This window comes from Porites lutea, chromosome 7, assembly GCF_958299795.1.
Source record: "Porites lutea chromosome 7, jaPorLute2.1, whole genome shotgun sequence".
Classification (NCBI taxonomy): Eukaryota; Metazoa; Cnidaria; class Anthozoa; order Scleractinia; family Poritidae; genus Porites; species Porites lutea.
This window is the reverse complement of record NC_133207.1, coordinates 9,684,362-9,706,799: the sequence shown is the minus strand read 5'-3', so window position 1 is coordinate 9,706,799 and position 22,438 is coordinate 9,684,362. Positions and strand designations below refer to the sequence as shown.

The window sequence follows — 22,438 nt, the reverse complement described above, 5'->3', positions numbered from 1 at the left end:
TAAAATAACTAAGATAGTACACGCACTCTGATTGGCCGAGAGTAGTGTTTGCATGAGAGTGTGTAAACAATGTTGTGGCGTCAAGTTGTTTGGTTTTTCGCGCTCTAATCACGCAAGCACGAATTTGAAAAGTTTTCGAGTTCAAAACTCGACAAGTTTACTTTATTTACCCATTCCTTCGTCGGCTGAAACATGGAAAATCGTTACAAAGAAGGTGAGTCAATTTTTGTTTGCTTAAGCCGGCATTTTGAGCTAGAAAAATCCGTATTTTGCAAAGCATCTTTTTGCAAAACAAGAACTGATTACGCATGCAAGACTTCGTGGACAAGATTTTGCGAATGGTAAGCATTTCTCTTTTAATCAGTGCCATACAAAAAGTTTTGCGTTTTTTCTCGTGAAAGTTATTTTATAAAAGCAATAGAAAACTTTTCCCTGTGTTTGCATAGCCTGATATAAACACTCGAGGCGTTGGGAGAATTCTCCACGGTTAAAATTTCGCAGTTAATAGTTAAGTGCGAGATTTGTATCAGTGTAATTAATATGTATTTAGAGTAAAACCTCGCGATTAACTAATTGCAAAATTTTGCTTCGTATATATGAGTGAGTAAAAAACTCGCAATTAATTAACTGCGAAGTTTCACTCTGTATATATACAGAGTCGTTTATTTGCGAATTTTTGTTTGTGTCTGTAAAGATACTTAAATGCAAAATTTGCATTTATCAAATCACCGCGGTTATGCAAACCCTCGACTTCGTCTCGGGTTTGCATAACTGTTGTTGAGGCCTCAAATGTAATAAATGACCCTAAATGTAATAAAGGTCCTAAGTGAAATACCTTTTGGCCCTAAATGTAACAAAGGTCCTAAATATAACTTTTGACCCTAAATGTAATAAAGGTCCTAAGTGTAATTTTTTCAGCTCTTTATATGCTTAGGGTCATAAGAAGATTTCACAGCGTTTGCTTTTAGCCTTATTACAGGTTAACTGAGTACCAGAATGTGTCTAGGGAATATCAAACATTAAATACCCCAGGCAGAACCCCTATATAGCCATTTGACTAACAACTTATTATTATTACTGCTATCATTATCACTGTTATTTTTATTGTCATTATTAACTGAAAAGAATGTTTAATCGAAGTGAATTGTAAATAGTCCTTTGACCGAATACTGATTAATTGTAAATAGGTTTTAACAGTTAGCATTGTTATCAATAATACCTCTTTAACGACAACTTGAAAACAGAGGTCCATGCAATGAAGTAAATTTTTTAAGAACTCTTTAATGTCAAAAAGGACTGACGTATCTTAAAACTTATGTAACAAAACAAAAGAGCCTCGTTTATTATAGCAAATTTTCTCCAGAAACTGTAACTTCATCCATTGGATTGAACTAAAAAATCTGTTTCATAGGCAAAGGCCAAAAATGTCAAAATTGCAGCCTTTAGTACCACCATGATTTCTAATCTGGGTCAATAACACAACATCAGCTAAACTGTTTTTACTTTGCCTGTTAACAAATAGGTGCAAGTAAGTGTACTTTAATTGCTCCCTCGTCCTTCTTTCCACCATACATTGGTAACATAAAACCAAAAAGAGCCAGCACAAATCCACTGTATGGAACAAATTCTTTGCTTAACTTGCGCAAGCTGAAACAGCCATTTCGCGCAGTGTCGCGATGGTTGTAGCTTATTCGTGGTAGCCGACAAATATAACGCATTGTGAGTTCTTTAAAGGGTTCACCAAGCTGGCTAAGGGAATTATAGGTGATAATAATACTTATGTCAGTTCCAGTTAACGCGAAGTCTATTATTTTGTCGAGTATTTCATTTGGAAGTTGACTGGTTGGACCACCATTATCATCACAATCACAATCATCATTTTCTTCTTCTTCTTCTTCTTAGCTCTAAAAAAAGATTTTGGGTCTTCAAAGTAGAGTTCCTTATAATACTCGCTAGAAAAAACAAAAGAAAGTTTTGTCCGGAATAAGACTCGGCCCAAAAAAAGCAAGACGAGTGAATGATTCAACGGCTAGCTTATCACTAGCAGAACGATGGACGATTACAGAATTTCGCCGACCATCAAATTCTGTGCTGACTTATTCCCTCCTCACAGATGTCCATCCGCTATAAAGTTTAAAATAAGACTAGAATGCTCAAGCGTGAATTGATCAAACGTACTTTTAATTTCTAAGGCTTACTTTCTGGTAAATGAACTAAATGTAAAAAGTGAAATAGAAATAGCGAAAAATTAAACTTCTAATTAAATCTTTTCTTATGGTTTAGAATAAACTATTCTCGAAAGTGAGAATGTTTTGATCAAAGCTGTGTAAATCGAACCGAAACTGTGCATGGAACCTCGCGTTTATTTCCTGTATTTATCTCACCTATTGTATGAAATATGTGTGAACATCTTCAATATGAATCGGTATATTTCAAAGAGCTACACAAGGAGCAAGAATACTATATACAGAGCGGGGGCAGCTGTAGTGTCAACTATTACTAGTGATATCAATAACTGAATAATAAATTGTTACTCAAATGGCTATATATAGGGGATCTGCCTGGGGTATTCAGTGTTTGATATTCCCTAGACACATTCTGGCGCTCAGTTAACCTGAAACAAGGCTAAAAGCAAAGGCTATGAAATCGTCTTATGACCCTAAGCATATAAAAAGCTAAAAAGAATTACACCTGGGACCTTTATTACATTTAGGGTCAAAAGTTATTACACTTAGGACCTTTATTACATTTAGGGCCAAAAGTTATTACACTTAGGACCTTTATTACATTTAGGGCCAAAAGTTATTACACTTAGGACCTTTATTACATTTGGGGTCATTTGTTACATTTGAGGCCTCAACACTGTCTCGAATTCTCGCAACCCCTCTCGTGTTTATATCAGGCTATGCAAACACAGAAAACGTTTTCTATTGCTTAATTAATTACTCTCAAAAAGTTATTACAAAGTGCGATGGAATTATTACAAATTGCGACAGCTTAGTATATTACAAAGTGCGATGGACAGTTGTTACAAATTGCGACAGCTCTTTTATTACAAAGTGCGACACGGTTTATTACAAATTGCGACAGGTATTACAAAGTGCGATGGATTTATTACAAATCGCGACAGGTATTACAAAGTGCGATGATTATTACAAATTGCGACAGAACAGCATCGATGCAAATTGTTTCGCTGTGTGCCATTTTTATCTATGTAATGTAGAAAGCCGCCCGCAGAAATGAAAAACAAAATCAACAACAACAACAAAAACAATGAATTTGAGGTCTTGACGCATTTTATGTAAACGCCAAATTCCCTTAATTGAATCGTGGGCGATGCATGCCATACTCTGAGAGTAAAACGGGAGGTGACATAACAGGATATCATTATCTTCATCTTAGTAAAATGCAGATTTTAAATGTTTTTCTTTCAATATTTCTAAATCATTTCAGGTACACCCTGTCAGAGGGTACTTTGTCCAACATTTCGGATTTCACCATCGAAGATTTGTCATACGGACAGTTCGTCTTCAAACCTGGAGAGGTTGTTAAACGTTTGTCAGTGAACATCGTAAACGACACATCGCCAGAAGTAAACGAAACCTTAATCTTGAACTTAACATCACAAGATGGTATCACTAGTGTGACAGAAGAGAGTGTTCAGTTAGTTATCCTGGATAACGGTGAGTACAGTCAGGTCAGAAAAATACTGTGGATTGCAATGTAGGTAATCGCACCGTGTAAGATATTCCAAGTCTGTCTAGGAATCTGCTGGATTCTAAACTAGGGATTTCGGACTAAGGCACTATTCCGGATTCCTTTTCGGTGGCAAAACATTCCAGTTTCCAAAGCCCAAGATTCTGGATTCCACAAGCAAATAGTTCCAGGATCCTTGAATTCGGATTACCATAAAGGAGGCGAACGTTCATGAGAGGATAAAGGATAAGACAGCCTATTTCCTATACTTGTAGAAGCAGTTCTTATTTGCCAGGCACTTCGTCTAAGTTTTGTAATAAGAAAATGAAGGGAGATTGACTACATCAAATGTTACATTTTTAAGTTTTGAGTTCCTTGACATCCATGTAAAAAGATATTTTAGATATATACCGTCATTGTATATCCCAAAACTGGGCACTAACTTTATCGGAGGGTATGTCAGGATCAGAAGAATTATAACTTGATCAATACTAACGAGTTTATATTATTTATTTATCCATTACATTGCGGTGTTTATGTGAGGGCCTTAACGGTAAAGGAACCTTGATAAGATATTATGTGAACCTTCAGGTTAAATAAATACTAACGTTTTTTGTCTTAATCGTTTGTGACGCGTAAAACATCCCGACCAGAACAATACTTCGGCATGGTTATCAACTGAAATTTTGTTATATTGCAAAACAATAACAAAATAAAACAAACAAAAAAGAACAACAACAACAACAACAACCATGAACAACAATCAGTGATTAATTTGTAACATCTTGTAGATATCGACGAATGTGCAAGCGGTCCTTGTCAAAATAATGGAACCTGCACTGACTTGGTATCAGACTACAACTGCTCCTGTACTCCGGGCTATACTGGAAAAAATTGCACTTTAGGTAAGATACTGTAAGAAAACGTCTTGACTTCTTGCCCTTTTTTTAAAATACTTTTATCTTGCTTAATCTTTGGTTTTCAAAACATGAACGATAATTAATTTTGTTTGGCGACGGTACGTGCCGACGGTACGTTTAGTTGTGCATATATTCTTCAAATACCAGAGTTCATCCGTCGACTTAATGTTTTATTTAAGTTGTTCCTCTTAGGCAGTAATTCAGCTATTTCTTCTTCGTGAAACGTGTGAAATGTTCCGTCTTTTTCTACAGCTCTACCAAGACGACGACTTTTTTTCTGTTATGGTCCTTTTTCTACCGTTTTAGCAGTTTTAACCTCATTTAATCGGATATAGGAAACGCTTTCCAAATTTGGTCAACACTAACTGGCTATGAAGAATTAGCCGGGAGATTTGAGCCAAAATGGAGAAACATTTTGGATAAATAATACTAATTAAGCCTAAGTGTCATTGGTGTTCTGATGTAATACCCGCATGTACCTCCTTTGTGCTTTGCAGACACCTACACTTGGTACTTGTTTCCAGTCGGTGAAAATCGCCTCTACGGTTACGAGCCAATGTTAAACATGTCTTTTGAAAGCGATGAGCTGTCTTCTGGTATAAAAGTGGCCACGAAGAAGAACGTACAAGGCATCCAAATACCACAGGCAAGCGAAATCGACTTAGGAGATTTCGCCAGTCCATGTTTTAAGAACGCCACTGTCTGTAGTGGCTTCAGTGTTTCATTTTTGGTTTATATCGTGGGGCCAGTGAACGTGGGAGAAAGTATGAAAGTACTGGACTCTAACTCATCATTTCGAGGCTCCTATCATGTGCAATTCATTGTAAGGAGGACTGCTGCGCGCCTGGAGGGACATGCGTATGTTGTTGGCGGTAACTCTTCAACTATTCTTGATAGAAAAATAGCTTTTCCTGCAACTGATACCTGGGTTCACGTGGCTATTGTGTACTCAGCAGTTTCCACCAGTCTTGAACTGTATGTGAACAGCGTCATGGTGACAGCTGGTGACGCTGTGGTATCTTCTCCTTGGCAAAGTGACAACTCTACTGTTCACTTATCATTAGGTTCAAGGACAAACGTTCAGGACATCTTTGTCAGTTACTTGCAGGTCATCAAGGGCACCCTAACTGCCACGGAAGTGGCACAACTAGAAAAAGAAAGTCGAGAGCAAGGTAAGTCAACTAAGTTCGTGCGGTGAACACATTTTCCTGGAGAGGTCATTTTTGGCTTTAGTAATGGGGAAAAAGGTTGAATGTTTTTTCTCTCGCTAAATAGTGCCTCTTCTTTCCTCAAGCTGCCTTGAAAATTGTCCTTTCGAAAAATACTTTCTTGAAAGAGTTCCCTCTTATGTGGTAGATATATGTTTTACAACATATTTTATAAGAAATCGGGATATTTTTTCGTTTGATTTCGCTGTTTGTATTCAGGTAAAATGTTTTTGCAGTAAGGACATGTTAGAGTTTTTTAATTTTATCTTAAGTTCTCAATCCTTCCAGCGACCAGCCCATTTATGGTACATTTGGAATTAACAAAGAAAAACATTGTTGCAAGTGAAGATATTGGGAATCTTACATTGACTTTACCGCGAAATGGAAACCTTGTTTTGGCTTCAGTAATCAAGTAAGTGACTAAGACAATCTCTAGTAAACATCACTCAAACAACAACAAAAATATTCATTAGCAGGTGAACTTCCTTCTTCGTCATCTTCCTTTGATTTGTAACTGAGTTGTTAACTCCGATTTTAGGAAATAACTCCACAGTGGAGGATATATTTAAGCGTATTTCTGATACCCTTAGGCAGACCTAGACACGGTATGAAAAAGTAAGCAGAAAATATTTTTTACCAAAATATTTTTTCCTTTCCTTTTTTTTTGTTTTTGTTTTGTTATTTTTAAGTTATTCAATAAAAGATATCACTGCTACGGCTGGGGCTGACTTCTCTGGAGTTCCAGGTAGTGGTGAAGCAGTTATCCGGCCTGGGGAGACATCTGCTGGCATCTCAGTGGAGATCATAGACGATGTAATCTCTGGTGAAGGAAACGAGACATTATCTGTAGCAATATCTACATCAGATAACGTAACAACGTTCTCGGAAGTGGAAGTGAATATCACTATACTAGACAATGGTATGAATATTAAAGCAAAGAAATTTTTTCGGGTTAATTTGCAATTTATTGCTTAAATTGGTATTACAGCTGCGACGATCATATCTTCATTGACATTTGTTTTCCGCAGTTCACGTCATCTTTATTCTATTTTATTTTCTTTCATGGTTAAGACGAATTCACCTAATTGACCTGTTCTAAAATATACGTCTTTATAGCTCAGTTGATGGAGCATTGTAGCGCTAACGCAGAGGCCATGCGTGTCTAAATCCCGTTCAGTTAAAGCCCCGATATTATTTTCGGGTTTATTTGCAATTGCTTAAACTGCTAGTGCAACTGCGACGATCATATCTTCATTTCAATTAGTATGAACATTGTTATTAACTATTAGGACTTTCTTTGGTTTGTCCTACCTTTTGCCGAGTGGATTGCCTCATGTTAATAAGATAGCCTTTGAAAAGTCTCTATAGTGCGAGAAAGCGCAAAGATGGCGTGCGCTCCTTTTCCCTAAACCACGCTTGCCGACATGATTTTCGCCTGTTCCATTTACCCTGTTCGTTGGCGAGCACAAAGACGACCGCCTAATTCTTGCAACTGATGTTATTGCTCATCCGTCGCAGTTATTTTTAAAATTTCTAAAACTAAATTCCCTTCAACGGTGAGAAAGTTTTTTTTCCCTAACTGAGACCAACCACGTTTTCATCATCAGTTCTTCTATTTCCAATACTACTGTATTCTATCTTGAAGCAGGGCTTCCGCACCCAAAGCTCCGTGCCTATAAAAGCATTTGGTGACTTATCGATGCGAGAAATTTTGGTTCTGATGTCAGCGCACGCCGTCCCGCCCGCCCAGCCATACATACTTTAATAAAGGAGAAGAGAAGACTTTGTCGAGGAGGGACGGGAAGCCCCAGACACAAACGCTTACGTAAGCCTTGGCGAAACGTTAGCCAGTTTAAATGCAAACACGGCATTTTCATGTCTTACCCTTTTGTGCTATGGTTACTTAATAACCCTTTTTTAAAATTTAGATATCAATGAATGTGCTTCCAGTCCATGTGTTAACAGCGTGACCTGCATAGATCTTCATCTCAACTTCAGCTGCATATGTCAAATGGGATTCACAGGGAATAATTGTTCTCAAAGTAAGTTTACCGGTAAAAAAGGCTCCCTGGTTTAATACGTCTTATATTTTGACACTGCTACGGCAATAAATTCCTTACGTTAAGAAAAACAATGAGAGTCAAACTTAAAAACTACTTATAATATGATGTTGTCATACATGTATGTAGCTAAAAAGCTGATGTAGACCTGCAAAAAAAATATTTCCTACTTACAGATACAAATAATACGATATAATACAATAATATCCTGAAATACGTCCTATGAAAACATTCCCATGCAGATTTTATAATTCTATGATTCTAGTGTATGATAAATAAGTAAATAACCAAACACATCATTGGAACATAATAGGGTACAGCCTAAAAGTATAAAAAACTTTGAATTCTTTTTTGTTGATAATGACAGCCGCCTCTTTCTGAAAGTTGGTTTTATTAATTATGTTCCGGGCCTTTTTCAGGCTAAGCTTAAAGGTCTGTGCATTCTTAAGTTCCTTTAGATTGTTGGAGAGACTGTTCCAGATTACTAGTGGTCCTCTATACCTTAAACTATTTCTACCTACGTCAGATTTACATCGGACGATTTCAAGTTGAAACCTTCTGCTCATGTCCTATCCATTGTCCTCCTTCTTCTTAAAAAATGTTGTCGATCTCAGTTTCGATATTACCATAGTATTCTTGATGCATAAGAGCAGGTTAATAACCTTCTTTTATATACGTAGGATAATGGTTGCTAGTCGGCCCTAGCTCGACTTTGCTCGTTATTTAACTCTGGTAGTAGATTAAATATGGTTCTGGCTGCTTTAAGCATGTATTCTCTCTGTTTTATCAATTAATAAGGCTGGGGAGCAATTTCTGTTCCCCAGACAGAGATAGAATAGACTACACAGGGAATAACTGTCTTAAAGTAAATCTCTTCTCTGACCTTCCTGGGAAGATTACTCATTCTTTTTATGGAACCAACCTTTTAAGAGAAATTTTTGCATGTACTAGCTATCTGTACAGATCACGACAGATTCTGATCAAGCGCTTTTACAGTAAAAAGGTCTTCTGGTCTTTTTATCTGGTAGCTTATGCAATCTACACAGTGTTTTATAGCTCAGTATAAACATTTTAATCGGTTTGGACAGCAGCTTTCTATTACTGACATTATGCGACATATTTAACTGTATTTAACTTTTGTAATAGTAATATAAAGGGCCCCTTTTTCTTGTCCCCAAATGTTTCTTTTTCGAATTCTTAGCAAATAGGGTGCGAGTTATTAAGAAGTTCTCAAGGGAATTACACTATCCAGTATGTTCCTTTCCCGTAATTAACATCGCCTCTCTCCTGGTTAAACACAGGTACTTCTATGTCTCAAGAAAAAACATATACAACATTTTAAACAGAACAAGAGATATACAGCGAACGGAATGGGTGAATGTATTAATGTGTTAGTTAAGCTTAGTTACATATGAAGTGCTGAAATTGTTTTCATATTCCCCTACAGATATAGATGATTGTTCTAGTGGGCCATGTGAAAACGGAGGTACCTGCATTGATCTGTTCAACGGCTTTAACTGTACATGCCCACTGGGATTCACCGGAAGAAACTGTAGTATTAGTAAGTGCTCCTTAACTGTCCGAAAATTGAAGCTGTTAGTGTGATTCTCAGGACGCCAGAGACTATATCATGTGCTTTTTCTGGTTTACATGTTTGAATCTGTTCGCCCAGCGGCACTCGCTGCACCCGTCGCAAGCGAGAAAAAAGAATGGTGCCGATTTATCGAGTTCTCTATCTGGATTTCGAGTGACAAGTCCGACTACAACGGAGGCTAATAATATGACCCTTCACTAGATTACTTTACAGGGCAACTGATCGAAGCTTTTTATTTTATTTATCTTCTTAAAGGATAGTCAGTTGACAATGTCTGATACATAATAAGCAAGGCTTTAAAGAAACGGTTCTGTTTTGGTGCACAAGGTACTATTTTTATCTTCATCTATTTATTTTTTTGCTCATTATTTTATGTCTGTTTTCATAGATATCAACGATTGTACTCATAGCCCCTGCCAGAATGGTGGAAGTTGTAATGATTTGATTAATGACTACAACTGTACTTGCGTCCCTGGATACACTGGCAAAAACTGCTCTAAAGGCAAGAATGACTTTCCTTTCAATTAGCAATACCCATTACGATAAAGTGTTAAATAGAGTAACAATTCCAAACAAATAACGAAAGGAGGAAGTTTAGATTTCCGAACAACCCCATTTATTTATTATGCTGGGGCGTCTTTGATACAATTTAACACAAACATGATGTACAGTAGTTTTTATTCTCTCCCCTAAGGGATTTTCAGAGTTAATTTACAATTAATGATGAAAAGAAGGAAAATAAGAATAAGTTACAATATAGTATTGCAGGTAAATATCTTAAGCTAAAAGATATAATTTACTTATTATTAGAAACTGAATCAAAGGATAATGCAATTCTAGAGCTCTGATCGGCGTAGCCATCATGGAATACGAGCCATTATACCACGCTCTCAAAATATGGTAATTGTACGAGTCTGCTCAAAATTAAAAACAAGCTGAAAATCGGTTATTTTTAAGTGTCAAATAAAGTCGGGAAGAATTCTGCATATTTTGTGGGCGTTTGTTCCACTCGCGCCTGTTGGATATGAGATGATTGTAGCGAACTCGGCGCTACGCGCCTCGTTGGCTAATCTACCATCTCATAGCCAACGCGCAGTCGTGGAATAACTGTCAATTAAACATCTAGCCGAATTTAGGAAAATCGCATCAGCTGGCAACTCTAGGCCACACAGCTTAACTTGACTTAAATAAAGGGGCTAATGGCCAATATTTTAAAGAAACTGAGCTCTTACCCATAAGCCCTCTATGGTGACTGTCTTCTTGGTCCCTGATTAGCAAAGAAATATTCAAGTCTATCAAAAAGACACTCTCAACTTGGCCATCTCTGGCTACTTTAAGGCCCACGAGATCGAGGCAGCTCAAGCTAAGACTAAAACTAGCCCTAAGCGGAGAATTCAAGGCCACATCATCCCTAACATCATCCCCTGTCCTGACACAGCCTTGCAGCCAAGCACATCGGTGAGGGGAATCCTTTCATTGGCAAATCGGCCAACATGACCAGTGAATTGATTCTCCAGACAGATTAACTGACCATGCGACGCTTTTGCAGAACCTCCCCCCGCCGCTGAGGATTGACATGGAGGCCCCTTCCCATCCCATGACAAGTTAGCTCAGGGACTGACCTTAACGATGGCACAAATTAAGAAAGAAAATTCTCACCGCAGTCACCAGAAATCCCGTTTTAGCCAGGTTTCTGTACGAATAATCTAAAACTGGCGGAGGATTGACTGTTTCTTGTGTTGGCACTGAGAAAATTCCATATGTTGACTGAGTAAAATTGAAAAGGGCGTTGAGTAGTGGTTGTTTTACACTGGGAAGATCTAAATTAACACTTTGTCTAGTATTATAACAATGCACATCTGATCTCTTGCTAATTTAACTACTTAAATACGACGGGGTATAGCCGTTTACAATTTTGTACATTTGCATGTACATCGCGCACCAGCAGTTGATCTTTTTAAAGAAAGGAAAGGCATCCTAATTCCTAAAGGAACGGTGAGACATGATCAAACTACTTACGAGTTGTAACTTCTGTATGTTCTGTTTGCAAGTGTATATATAGGAACTTACTAAAGACAAGATGAGTTAAAATAGCTAAAAGTAGGGGTTTAGAAAATAGGTGCTTGACCTAAACGTACGTAGAAGGGGCGAAGTCAGATCATTAGTATAATGGCCAAGACTTTGACTGAGGGTACAGAAATAAGATCCTGACTAAGGAGAGTTATAGTAACGCCCTTTACTCTGTTCAGGAGCTACCTTGTTCCAAACAAAATTAGTTCAGTTTTACTTGATTTGATCATTAACTGCTTCGAGCAACTCCGACCAGCAATATGGCGAAGGTCTTCTATGATTTTGGCAAGAGAGGAATCGGTATCCTCTGAAGAAAAGGAAAGATAAACCATTGTGTCGTCAGCGTAGGAATTGATACTCGGAGACTTGACTGCGGAAGGTAGATTTTTCATATAAAAACCAAACAACATGGGTCCTATGATGGATCCCTGGGGTACTCCCTGTGTGATTGTAAGTTCTTCAGATCGTTAAGCGCCAAGTCGAGTGGACTGCTTGCGATTGGTAAGGTAGCTTTTGAACCATTCAAGGAACTGATTTGACGTGCCCAGATTACGCAGTTTGAAGAGACGTGTTTTTATATGCAAATGCTTTGATAAGGTCTATCAGGACTTCATTTCTTCCATGGCCCTGAATATGTGATTAGTAATAAGCAGGCTTAAGGTTTCTGCAGAGTGATACTTGCAATTCCCGCTTTGATGTTGAGTAAGCCTATTACGCTGAGACAAATACTTATCAAACTGAGTTAGAGCCATGAGTTAGAGCAATGTAGCTGGCATGGGGATAGGTAAAGAAAATTGTAACAGTTCAAAATCGATCCCTCTTCAGTTACTGTACTCACTCAGGATATGTAAAAGCCTTTGAGGCTGCTTGCTACCCGTGAATTGAGAGTGTATTACTAACATGAGAAGTGTAATTTGTATTTTTTTTCTAATGTCTCACTTAGCAGCCAGTGAAGTAACAACAACACTGTCATGTATTCTTTTTAGAATCCTACCTGTGGTATCTGTTTCCAACTGGAGCGAGCCTTCTTTATGGCTATGATCCGACGAACAATCAGTCATTTAACAGCAATCTTTTACCATCTGGCGCCACAGCCAGCCGCAAGGAAGGGTTTCGTGGACTTTGTATACCATCAGCAACAGAAGTCATTCTTGGTGAATTTGCCGACGAGTGTTTGAAACAAACTTGCGACGAATTTACCATTTCATTTCTGGCTTATATTAATGGAACAGTGGCCAGAGATGAAGAGGTGCAAATATTATATTCCACTCCTGTGAGCCAAGGACAATACCATGTACAGTTTACTGTCACAAAGACTGTTTCACGGTTGCAAGGCCAAGCATTCATTGTGGGCGGCAATTCTACAAATCTTCTTGAAAGAAAAGGAACATATCCAGGCGTGGACAGATGGGTCCATGTTGCCATTGTTTACTCAAAATCCCTTCATCAACTTAACTTGTATTTTGACAGTGTAAGGGTGGCAGATCCGAACTCGACTATAAATTGGGATAACAGTGGAGAAAGCGTTAATATTTCACTAGCTCACAGTGGAAATGTGAGAGATATATGTGTGAGTTACTTTCAGATAATAAGAAACCTGTTAACTGAGCTGGAAATAAAACAGTTGGAAGAAGAATGTCGAGAACAAGGTAAGATTGTAAGAAATTGATAGACTGAAGGTCCCGGGCCACGGAAGCTGTTTTAAGCATTTAAGATGGAAGTTTTCAGTTAGAAAAGGGACAACAACCACCACCGTGACCACCAACAACAAATAGACTGGCTAGGCGATTAGATACGTGGTTAACAATTCTTAAATAATGATTTTAAAATATGTCTTCGGGGCCAGTAAAATTAATTACGGGCCGCAGCTACGTAACATTTAGTGCCTACAGACTACATGAAGAATAGCATATTTCAGTGTCCTTGGCCAAAATAACGGTGAAATTGAGAGTACTTGTATGCAGTTTCCGATAGAGCTTGGTGGTTTCTGTGGTTAGTGAGCCCAAACAAATGCAAGCAGGCTACTTAACCGCAACAAACAGAAGAATGCATGTATGTTGTATGATACCGCTTCGTTCTTGACTATGTAAATGTGCCTACTATGCGCATTGTAAAAAGGTTGCGCGCTAGCATGTTCGGTTTGTGCACAAGTGACGCTCTACAACATTTGCACTTAAAGAACATTTATTCATTGTTTGCGCTTCATTCCTTAGCCTTCCTAAAACTGCCCGTTCAGATGTCATTAACAATATGTGAAAAGCCCTTATCGCAAATAAATTATATCGAAAATATGCCTTTCACCAGTGAATGAAAGTACGTTTATCTTAACGTCTATTTGCAAAATGCTGGAGGTGTACTTACTTACAGAACCCGATTAATCCATTTTTTTGCAATGATGGGTGGGTAGCAGAAAAAAAAGACGAGAAAATTTCCAGCTTCCTTGCTTCAATACCAGGCAGCAAGCTAAACTGCTTAAATCTTCTTTTACTTCTAATTGCTCTTCTTTTGATTTGTTTTACGATCTTTTATAGCGGCTAATCCTTCCGCGGTGGAAGCAAAATTTGCCCAGAACAATACAGTGGTGGAAGAAGAAGCTGGAGCAGTTGTTGTTCCTGTAATTCGTAACGGAAACATCTTTTTAGCGTCGGTTTTACAGTAAGTCAACTTATGAAACATTTACTTTCTAGAAATATATAATTTTGCATTGCTCAGTTACGATTTGATGACATTAAACAACTATTGGACTAGACTCAGTGAAATATCGAGATTTATCAGAGGGGAATAGACCACTATTATTGATTGTTATTCATTCAAAATGTTTTTCGGTCACTGAGTGCCTCCAATCCCCAGTGCAACCTCTTCTCATAACCAGCTAACGTTGACCAAATTTAGAAGGCGTTTCTGATATCCAGTAAAGTGACGTCAATAGTAATGGCTGTCCACCAAAGAAAGGACGGCAGCTGAGGAGTCTGGAGGACGAAGTTGGGTTAGCTTACTGCTGTTGGTAGAAATGGAGAAAATGGCGGTAGATTTAACACGTTTTTCGAAGAAGAAATTGTCGGACTTTTTGCTAGTAAAACTACCAATAACAAAGTGAGAACAAGAGAACAAGAGAAGATTAAGGGCAGTCCCCGAGGCGATCTTTGCACGTTTTATCCGTGTTAAGCGGACCGATAGGAAGTGTTTGTCGATCCATCCAAACTCAGTCAGACGAATTTAAATGTGACAGACGTGAGACACTTTATTAACTTAACTCACTCAGTTGTGTTTGTTGCATGATAAATTCGACGTGTGGCGTTGGCCTTAAAAAAACTATTTATATAATCTGACGATATCCAAATCCTACTGTTTTATCCAAGGACATTATTGTAAACATTAATAACAAGACGGTAAGGACAAAAGTGACTTGAGGCTTCCTCACATTTTCTGTCCTTCTTCAGGAAAAAAAAACTCTTACCTTTTTTTGTTGACCCTAATTGTAATGTATTTATTTAGATTTAATTCCAGCGATGGCGATGCTGAAATAAATGTGGATTTTGATCATCGGTTAAATCAGGAAATTATCTTTAAGCCTGGAGAGGTGTATGCTGGTATCCCTGTGAACATTGTAAATGATTTTTTACCCGAAAACAACGAGGCTTTTTATCTCACACTTACTACGTCAGACGATGTCACTACAATAACCACTGGCTTCACGACCGTTGTTATTCAAGATAATGGTATGTGTAGAAACAACTAGGGGAAAACGTGTCAAAGATACTCATATACAGTATTAAATCTTGAGGTTACAAAAAAGTTACTAACAGCTCAGTGGCATCACTATAATACAGCAAAAATACAATGCGGAAGTGTTTGTAACAAACACGTGACAGTTACATTGACTTATTACCCTGCGGCCCTTAATGAAATAAAGAAAAGATATGAAAAGTATTATAAAGGGTGCACAGAGCCTATATTCTCTTCAAAACAGGCGAATTTACCTCCAAAATACAGTGTCTACCCTATCGTGGGGACAAATCGACAAGTATGACGTAGAATGATTTGCAAGAATGTAGAATAAATTAACAACATGGCGGCAAATAGCAGGATGGTCATTTTTGGTAATTCCCCAATCAACTTGAAAATCTTCATTTACCACGCTATACCTTGTTACAGTCAGATACATCGCTTAATAACTCAAAGCATAAAGCAATGACCGGAATCGAAGAGAAGCCTGTGCAAATTAACTAACGTCACGTGACGTCATCAGCCTTTCTTTGATACTTTACTCGCTGATAGCGACATTTCTGAGGAGGAAAAAACAGTATTTTTGAGTTCCAAAATCCAAGAATTTTTTTTGAGACACATTGCGAAAGTTCAGAAATGTTGATTAAACTTATCTAAGGACCAAAAATAGTACTGTCTCGTGTACATTTAAAGCACTCCAGTAAACAGAGCTCGGCTTTTGTCATTAGATGTGTTTTCAATGTTAATGTTTTAGTAAACCCCAGGAGGAGACATATCTATCAATGAATTTGAAGCAGCTAATGAAAAAATATAAAGACATAAGTCCCATTCAAAATCAACCAATCAGTGAAAAATCACGTCAATCAGTTAATCTTTTCTCAAACGCACAAAAATTTTTAACTTTTGTGGCAACGAAAAAAATCAATGTCTGTCAATTGAACTGATGAGACGTTGTTACGCCGCAAAATGTAACAATTGACGCAAAATGTAACATTAACGCGAAATGTAACAACTTTTTAACGCGAAATGTAAAAACTTTTTGCCGCAAAATGAAAAAATATTTTTAACGTGAAATGTAACAAGCAAAATGTTACAGCCTTGAAATAACTGAGAGACTTGGACATGAGCCTTGTAGATAAAGTGTGGATTGTCTGGTGGCTACAAGAACAGTTATTTTTCTTATTTGATTCAATCAGCCATTAAAAATTTCTTTCAGATATCGATGAATGCGCTCTCGTGCCATGCCAGAATGGTGCTACATGCACAGATCTACCGCTGAATTACAGCTGTACATGTATCTTGGGTTTCACGGGAAGGAACTGCAGCATCAGTGAGTAAAGATCGTTGTTTTATGAAAAATTATTCTTTATTTTCTGGCTCAATACGTTTTCTAAAGTAAACTGCCGCACCTCTGTTTTCAATTTTTATTGGTTTTGGCCGGTTATGTTTGGGAAATGGCTCCGAATTGAAAGTTTAAGATATTAACTAGATAACTTCTGTAAAAGATCCAAGATTACTTAAAAACTTGGTTTATATACTCCCATTTTTTTCTACAGTTTATCTACCCTTTTATCTGTCGTTAATGTTTTGGTGGTTCTTGAAAAAGTCTACACAAACTTTATAGTAAAGTTTGTCTTCTCCCGTTAACAGACATTGACGACTGTGTAGGGAACCCATGCCAAAAGAATGGTTCATGTATTGACCTTGTGCACGACTACCGCTGTAGCTGTTCTGCAGGTTACACCGGAAAGAATTGTAGTGTTGGTAAGGAACTTGACCTAATTAAAACATTTTATACAAGTAATGTCCCAAGAAAAAGAAAGGAAGTATCAGAAAAAGGATTTTTCTGAAACTGAAAATATCGATGTCACTCTTTTAGCGTTGACAAAGAATCAAATTGTGAACACCTGACAGTAAATATATTTGAAAACAACCACAAAATCATTAAGCGCAAATCTTAGTATGTGTTGGCTATTCATTTGCTTTTTGCATGGAAAGAATTTTAGTGTCGGTAAGGGCTCTTGTGATTCAGATAGAAGGAATATAAAATCATATTATGAATGGCTATTTTGACTGTGATTCAATTCTCTTCAGTACTGAATTTATTTGTAATTAAAATAAATACCGGCTAATAATCCTCTTTTTGAGGGGTTTGCTTAATTGGTAAATAATGAATTGGTAAATATATGTTTAATGCTACTCTTTCCTAGTGAGGAAATAAACTTAAATTTGCTTGTAACAAAACACACGTACTTCTCAAGGCTCTCAAACAAGGATAGAAGCATGATCCACCGGAGTTGAGTGATATGAAAGGTTACTATTCCATTGGGGCACGTTATGGGTAAAAGCCTTCCTCTTTTTGCTTCAGATATTGATGAATGTAGCGTCTCACCTTGCAAAAACCGTGGCCAGTGCACAGATAAAGTAAACGACTATTCTTGCAAGTGTTCAGAAGGTTTTGAAGGAAAAGACTGTTCAACTGGTAAGTTTCATCTTGGCTTTTTAAAGTAGCTTTCTGTAGTGTTTTCCTCTTTGGATTTGCCAAACCTCGTAGTCATTGCCAAATGTGGGAACAAATACTAGACAGCTGTGGCCTAAACCCTTTTCCAGATACATGTGAAAAAGTTGAAAGGTTTGTCCGTTAATATAAACGATGTTAGGATGTTATCACATTCTATTCGCGAGCGTCGGACAAGGAATGAAATCTCGAGTTCTCGACAAGAGGTGAGTCCTTATCATTCTAGACAAAGGGTAAGTCGGGCGCTCTATTCTCCAAGCTTCGGAAAGATGCACGGACAGCAGTCATTCACTAGGCTACTGCTCATATAAAGTATCATGTTTGACATAGCAACTTTAACAATACTCTGATAATTAAGTACTGATGATAATTCCATGTCAACGAAGAAATTGCACTTCTCTTTTTCGCACTAAAAATGCATCCTTATGTTTTCTTTGCATGTTGTACTAAATTATACGTATTTCTTTTTCACTTTCAGCCTCGGCTGCAACTGGAGATAATGACAAAAGTATGTCACGGAGCTGTAAGACCATGTATAGTGTTTCTAGTATCCCCCATACATTGACATCGAGTCTACAAAAGTTAACCCCCCCCCCCCCCCCCCCCTAGTACGAGTCGCTAAAAGTTTAGCTTATGACATCTTCTAATAGTGCCGCTTTTATAAGCCCTTTAAAAGTGCCACTTAAGGGCCGGCCTGTTTTCATGGAGTTGGGGAACCTCAGGTAGGTGAGGTAATCCGCCTGTCCATATAATCGCTCATTTTTATTTCATCACGTTTACATGATAGGTGAAGAGATCATATGAGAGATTATATGGACAGCCAGGTTACCCCACCTAATCGGGTTACCTCACCTGCCTGGGGTGCCCCTTTAAAGGTGCAACTTCTAAGACCTCTTCAGAAAGTGTCACTTGCAAGGCCCATTAAAAGTAATTACAGTAATATGTGATCGTCTCATTCACTGCTTCGATTATTACTGGACATGCATAAGAATCCGACAGTGTGAAACAGCTAGGAAGATATCATGTCCTTTTATAGACTTGTCAGTTTTTAGTGTATTTATTATCTGGGCGTTGGATGACGTGGATAGTAAAGAATTATCAGAGAGCTTAAGCAAAAACGTTCAGTTGAGCGACGCACATCAACCCGAAGTGGGTATTTTGAATTCTTGGGCGGTGGTTTTTAACCAAATTTCACGCGCAAATCTTCCGTTCAGGAGTAAAGACACTTAGCGTAGCATCAAGGCATGTTAAAAGAAAAGGCTTCACTTCCGGTTGACATGCGTCGCTCAAAAATGCCTGCACTTAAGCCCCCTAAAGGTTTGGATGGCAATTCAGTCACTTACTACAGAAAAGAGTCTACCAACAGTCCATCAAAAAGACAGCTAGTGGCCTGAAGCTCAACTTCAAATCAATTCTTCTTCCAGAACTGTTACGCATTCTCTTCTTGACTTGTATTGGAGCATTAGCTGTTTCCTTGCTGGCATTAATCATTACTGGGGTGTATTTCCATCACAAGTAAGTACCCGGATTACAAAAATACGACTTCTTTTTTACAGTCTGCTGTATAGGTGTGAGTGGGTGTTTATGCTGATTTACAGTTTGCCAAGGCGTACTAAAACAGTTACGGAAAATTTTTTGTAGTTTTTTCAATGTCAGTGTCAGGAAACTTAAATATTTTCTGCTGACGCAATTTTCATCCCTTCTCAGCACTCATTTCCCCTTTAGCTTTTCCTAGAATGTAGAAAGACACCCTGGAACAAAGCTGAGACACCACTACAGGAAAACTTCGCCCAGTGAGACGAGAGCTCCTTACTATGCTTCTTTTCAGTCGCAAAACAATTAGGTAAATAGGTACTGTAGAGTATTTTGAAATGAAACGATTGATGAAATCTTTTTACAGGTTGAAAGGAGCAGGTAAAGCCGGGAAGGCACGAACCACAAGAAATGGATATACTTCGTACGATGGCGTCTCTACATTATAGAAATCCTAGAACGAAGCCGAGTTCTGGATGATGCTAAAGATTTTCTCTGTACGTTTACGTGTATATGCAAACAAGCTGCCGGAGGGTAGCGAGAGTTCAAAATCGACCACTCGTTAAAAATTACGTGTCTAGTGAGGACAGTTAGGAGTGCCCGTATGTAAAGTTACGAAATAGGTTGAGATCAGAAGATATATGCTGATTATTACAGTTAGGGCCCTTTCCAAAAGTCAGAACTGGCCGGCAGGACCGTGGCTAGACCAGACATTTTGGCAATGAAATAGGCTTTTTCCAAGAGGTTTTGCTGAAAAAACATCTCCTTTGCTCCTTTGTCTATAATATTTAGGGTTTGACTCATCTAGATGGTTAGTTTTGGTTTAAAGAGAAATTCGTATTAAGATGGGAATGGGCTAGTCTCCCTCGCAGCCGTTTTTTGCGTGACATCCAAAAAAAAGGCTGCGAGGGAGACTAGGAATGGGCCGGCCGTTCATTTCTGACAAATGGAAAGCGACCTTGGTCTGTCAAGGCGTTAAGGTATTTGTTGACGGCGCGAAAAAGAGAAGTGAGCGTAAGGTCGGGTTGGGGCGAGGGTAATTGAGGGAAAATGATTCGGGATAGTTACTTCTATGAGTTTCGTTTCGGTTTTGTCGTCGGAAAGCTCTCCGTCACGTTTCCCGCTCCTCACTACCTGAACACTTGAAGCAAGGAATTTTTTGACCTTGTAGAATAGCATAATACCGTAAAATTCCGAAAATAAGTCCCTCCATGTATAAGCTTCCCAAACTCGTAACGCAAAAACCCTCCCTTAAATCGCCCCTCCAAATATAAGCCCCCCGGGAGGCTTGTACTTGGAAATTGCCCTGAAATACAAAGTAAAAAAAAAGCAAAAACCGTAAATTTCCTTCTAACTATATAATAATATGGCTAGCCCAATCGATTTTGAAATGCAAATTTCCCTCCATAGATAAACCCCTCCAAGTATAAGCCCCTCAAAAAGGGCCTTTGCAAAATATAAGCCCCGGGGCCTATTTTCGGAATTTTACGGTATTACATATTGACCGAATGTTTTCGAACGCTGCAATACAAAAGAAGACCAATCATCCTTGAAATGCAGTTATACAATGATTATTATCGGACAGCCCATTTGCTGACGTGATGGTGGTTATGTATGATTCGGAATTGAATTCCACAATTTGACTGCTAAATAGTAAAGACAAATTAATGTTATCGGACTACTTTTAACGTATTTTTTCGTATTTAACTTTGTGCTGTAACTATGTTACTTTTTTTTACAGGGGGTTGGGGGGGGGCGGGGGGGGCGGAGATGACTCTATTGTTTTCTAACTACGTTACTTGACACACTGCACGAGACATTGTGACCTTACATCGTTACACGGGAGAGCTTCCAGTCGCTCGTGCTAATTAGCAAGGGTCACCAAAGTCATTTGAAGAAGAGAGGTCGAGTAAAAGATCAAACGCAAGTCAAATGTATCTATGGATCGCTAACTTTATCATGTGTGAGCTTTGTTGTTGCTTTTATCTGCTTCAGTAAACTGTCTTGATATTTTGTCTGTAATTGTGTCATTTTTCTGAGTTGTATTGCGGGCCGTGTTGAGGGATCGCCATCTTCTTTACGGGACTTGGAAAGTCATCAAAAACTACTTCGTTTTTTATTTACCTTTAAAATAGGCAACGTCTAGTCTCCAGAATGGGAGGTTCTATTCACAGATTATTTACAATCGTTTATATTCCAAATATTCTTTCGCTGATTAAATCGACCGCACTTTATTAGTATCAATCCGTGCGAGTGTGGACCTCTGTTGATTTTTTAATTCTCCATCACCACAACTAGTGTGATCGATTTCTTTGTCTCTGAGTCAGTGTCTTTGCTAACTCTCTTATCTAGATCGATCGGCCCGATGAACCCAAAATAATGCACAAGCTAATTTTCTTCAGAATGTATCTTTGAATTCACGATAAATACAGCTCCACCCCTTTCACACCCCGTCTATGGCAGAGAAAAATTTAAATCTACTTCACCCAAAAATGAACACCGGATACCGTGGCGCAGTGGTCTAAAAGTCATGTGCAGATGAACCAGGTTCGACTTCCGGTGAAGCTATTTTCTTTTTCTCTGTTGTTTTTTAATCCTATTTTTCTCATTGGCTAGTTTCCCTTTATTCTTACTGCTGACCCTTTACAGTCTCGCGAGACTCTTGACGATAACGTTTTCCTAGTAACCTTGGATTCTTGTGTGGTTTGTTTGTGAGCGTTTACGTTGTTCGAAGTGCACGAAGTGAACTTTGAAGGGATTGATATGGAGATCCATTGGCTCTAAAGGGCTGAACTAAGCTCACTTAGTTGAAGCCTAGTATGTCTTTTGATGAACCTACGATTGCTGTGTCTAAATTCCTGAATTTTGACGTCCACCGGCCCTCAAAAGTGTGACCTACGATCTGACTGCTCGGAAGATTTGCTCGACGATAGAAAGAAATCTTTAAAACGCATTACACCACTGGACGTTTCATCCGAAAAAAAGGCCCAAACACTGGTTTTCCATGACAATAGGGATCTTAGCATCGTCAAATGTAAGAAATCGGAAAAGTATATCCGTGAGAAATTCGAAATTTTCATCCTTCTCTCTTCAACGAAAACTTTGCGAGTGTT

The 22,438-nt window shown here is 38.3% G+C and overlaps 1 protein-coding gene across 1 annotated transcript in view; it reads left to right on the top strand.

Moving 5' to 3' along the window:
- Positions 1-19,496, top strand: part of LOC140944429 (uncharacterized) — a 29,686-nt gene extending 10,190 nt beyond the window's left edge. The window contains exons 4-19 of the mRNA XM_073393573.1: positions 3,454-3,683; positions 4,488-4,601; positions 5,114-5,788; positions 6,113-6,236; positions 6,514-6,743; positions 7,753-7,866; positions 9,332-9,445; positions 9,867-9,980; positions 12,535-13,197; positions 14,080-14,203; positions 15,044-15,267; positions 16,491-16,604; positions 16,925-17,038; positions 17,643-17,756; positions 18,271-18,300; positions 19,217-19,496. Of these exons, the coding sequence (XP_073249674.1) occupies positions 3,454-3,683; positions 4,488-4,601; positions 5,114-5,788; positions 6,113-6,236; positions 6,514-6,743; positions 7,753-7,866; positions 9,332-9,445; positions 9,867-9,980; positions 12,535-13,197; positions 14,080-14,203; positions 15,044-15,267; positions 16,491-16,604; positions 16,925-17,038; positions 17,643-17,756; positions 18,271-18,300; positions 19,217-19,311 (3,193 nt within the window). The 3' untranslated portion in view covers positions 19,312-19,496. The remainder of the gene's footprint in view (positions 1-3,453; positions 3,684-4,487; positions 4,602-5,113; positions 5,789-6,112; positions 6,237-6,513; positions 6,744-7,752; positions 7,867-9,331; positions 9,446-9,866; positions 9,981-12,534; positions 13,198-14,079; positions 14,204-15,043; positions 15,268-16,490; positions 16,605-16,924; positions 17,039-17,642; positions 17,757-18,270; positions 18,301-19,216) is intronic.
- Positions 19,497-22,438: the final 2,942 nt, after the last annotated feature.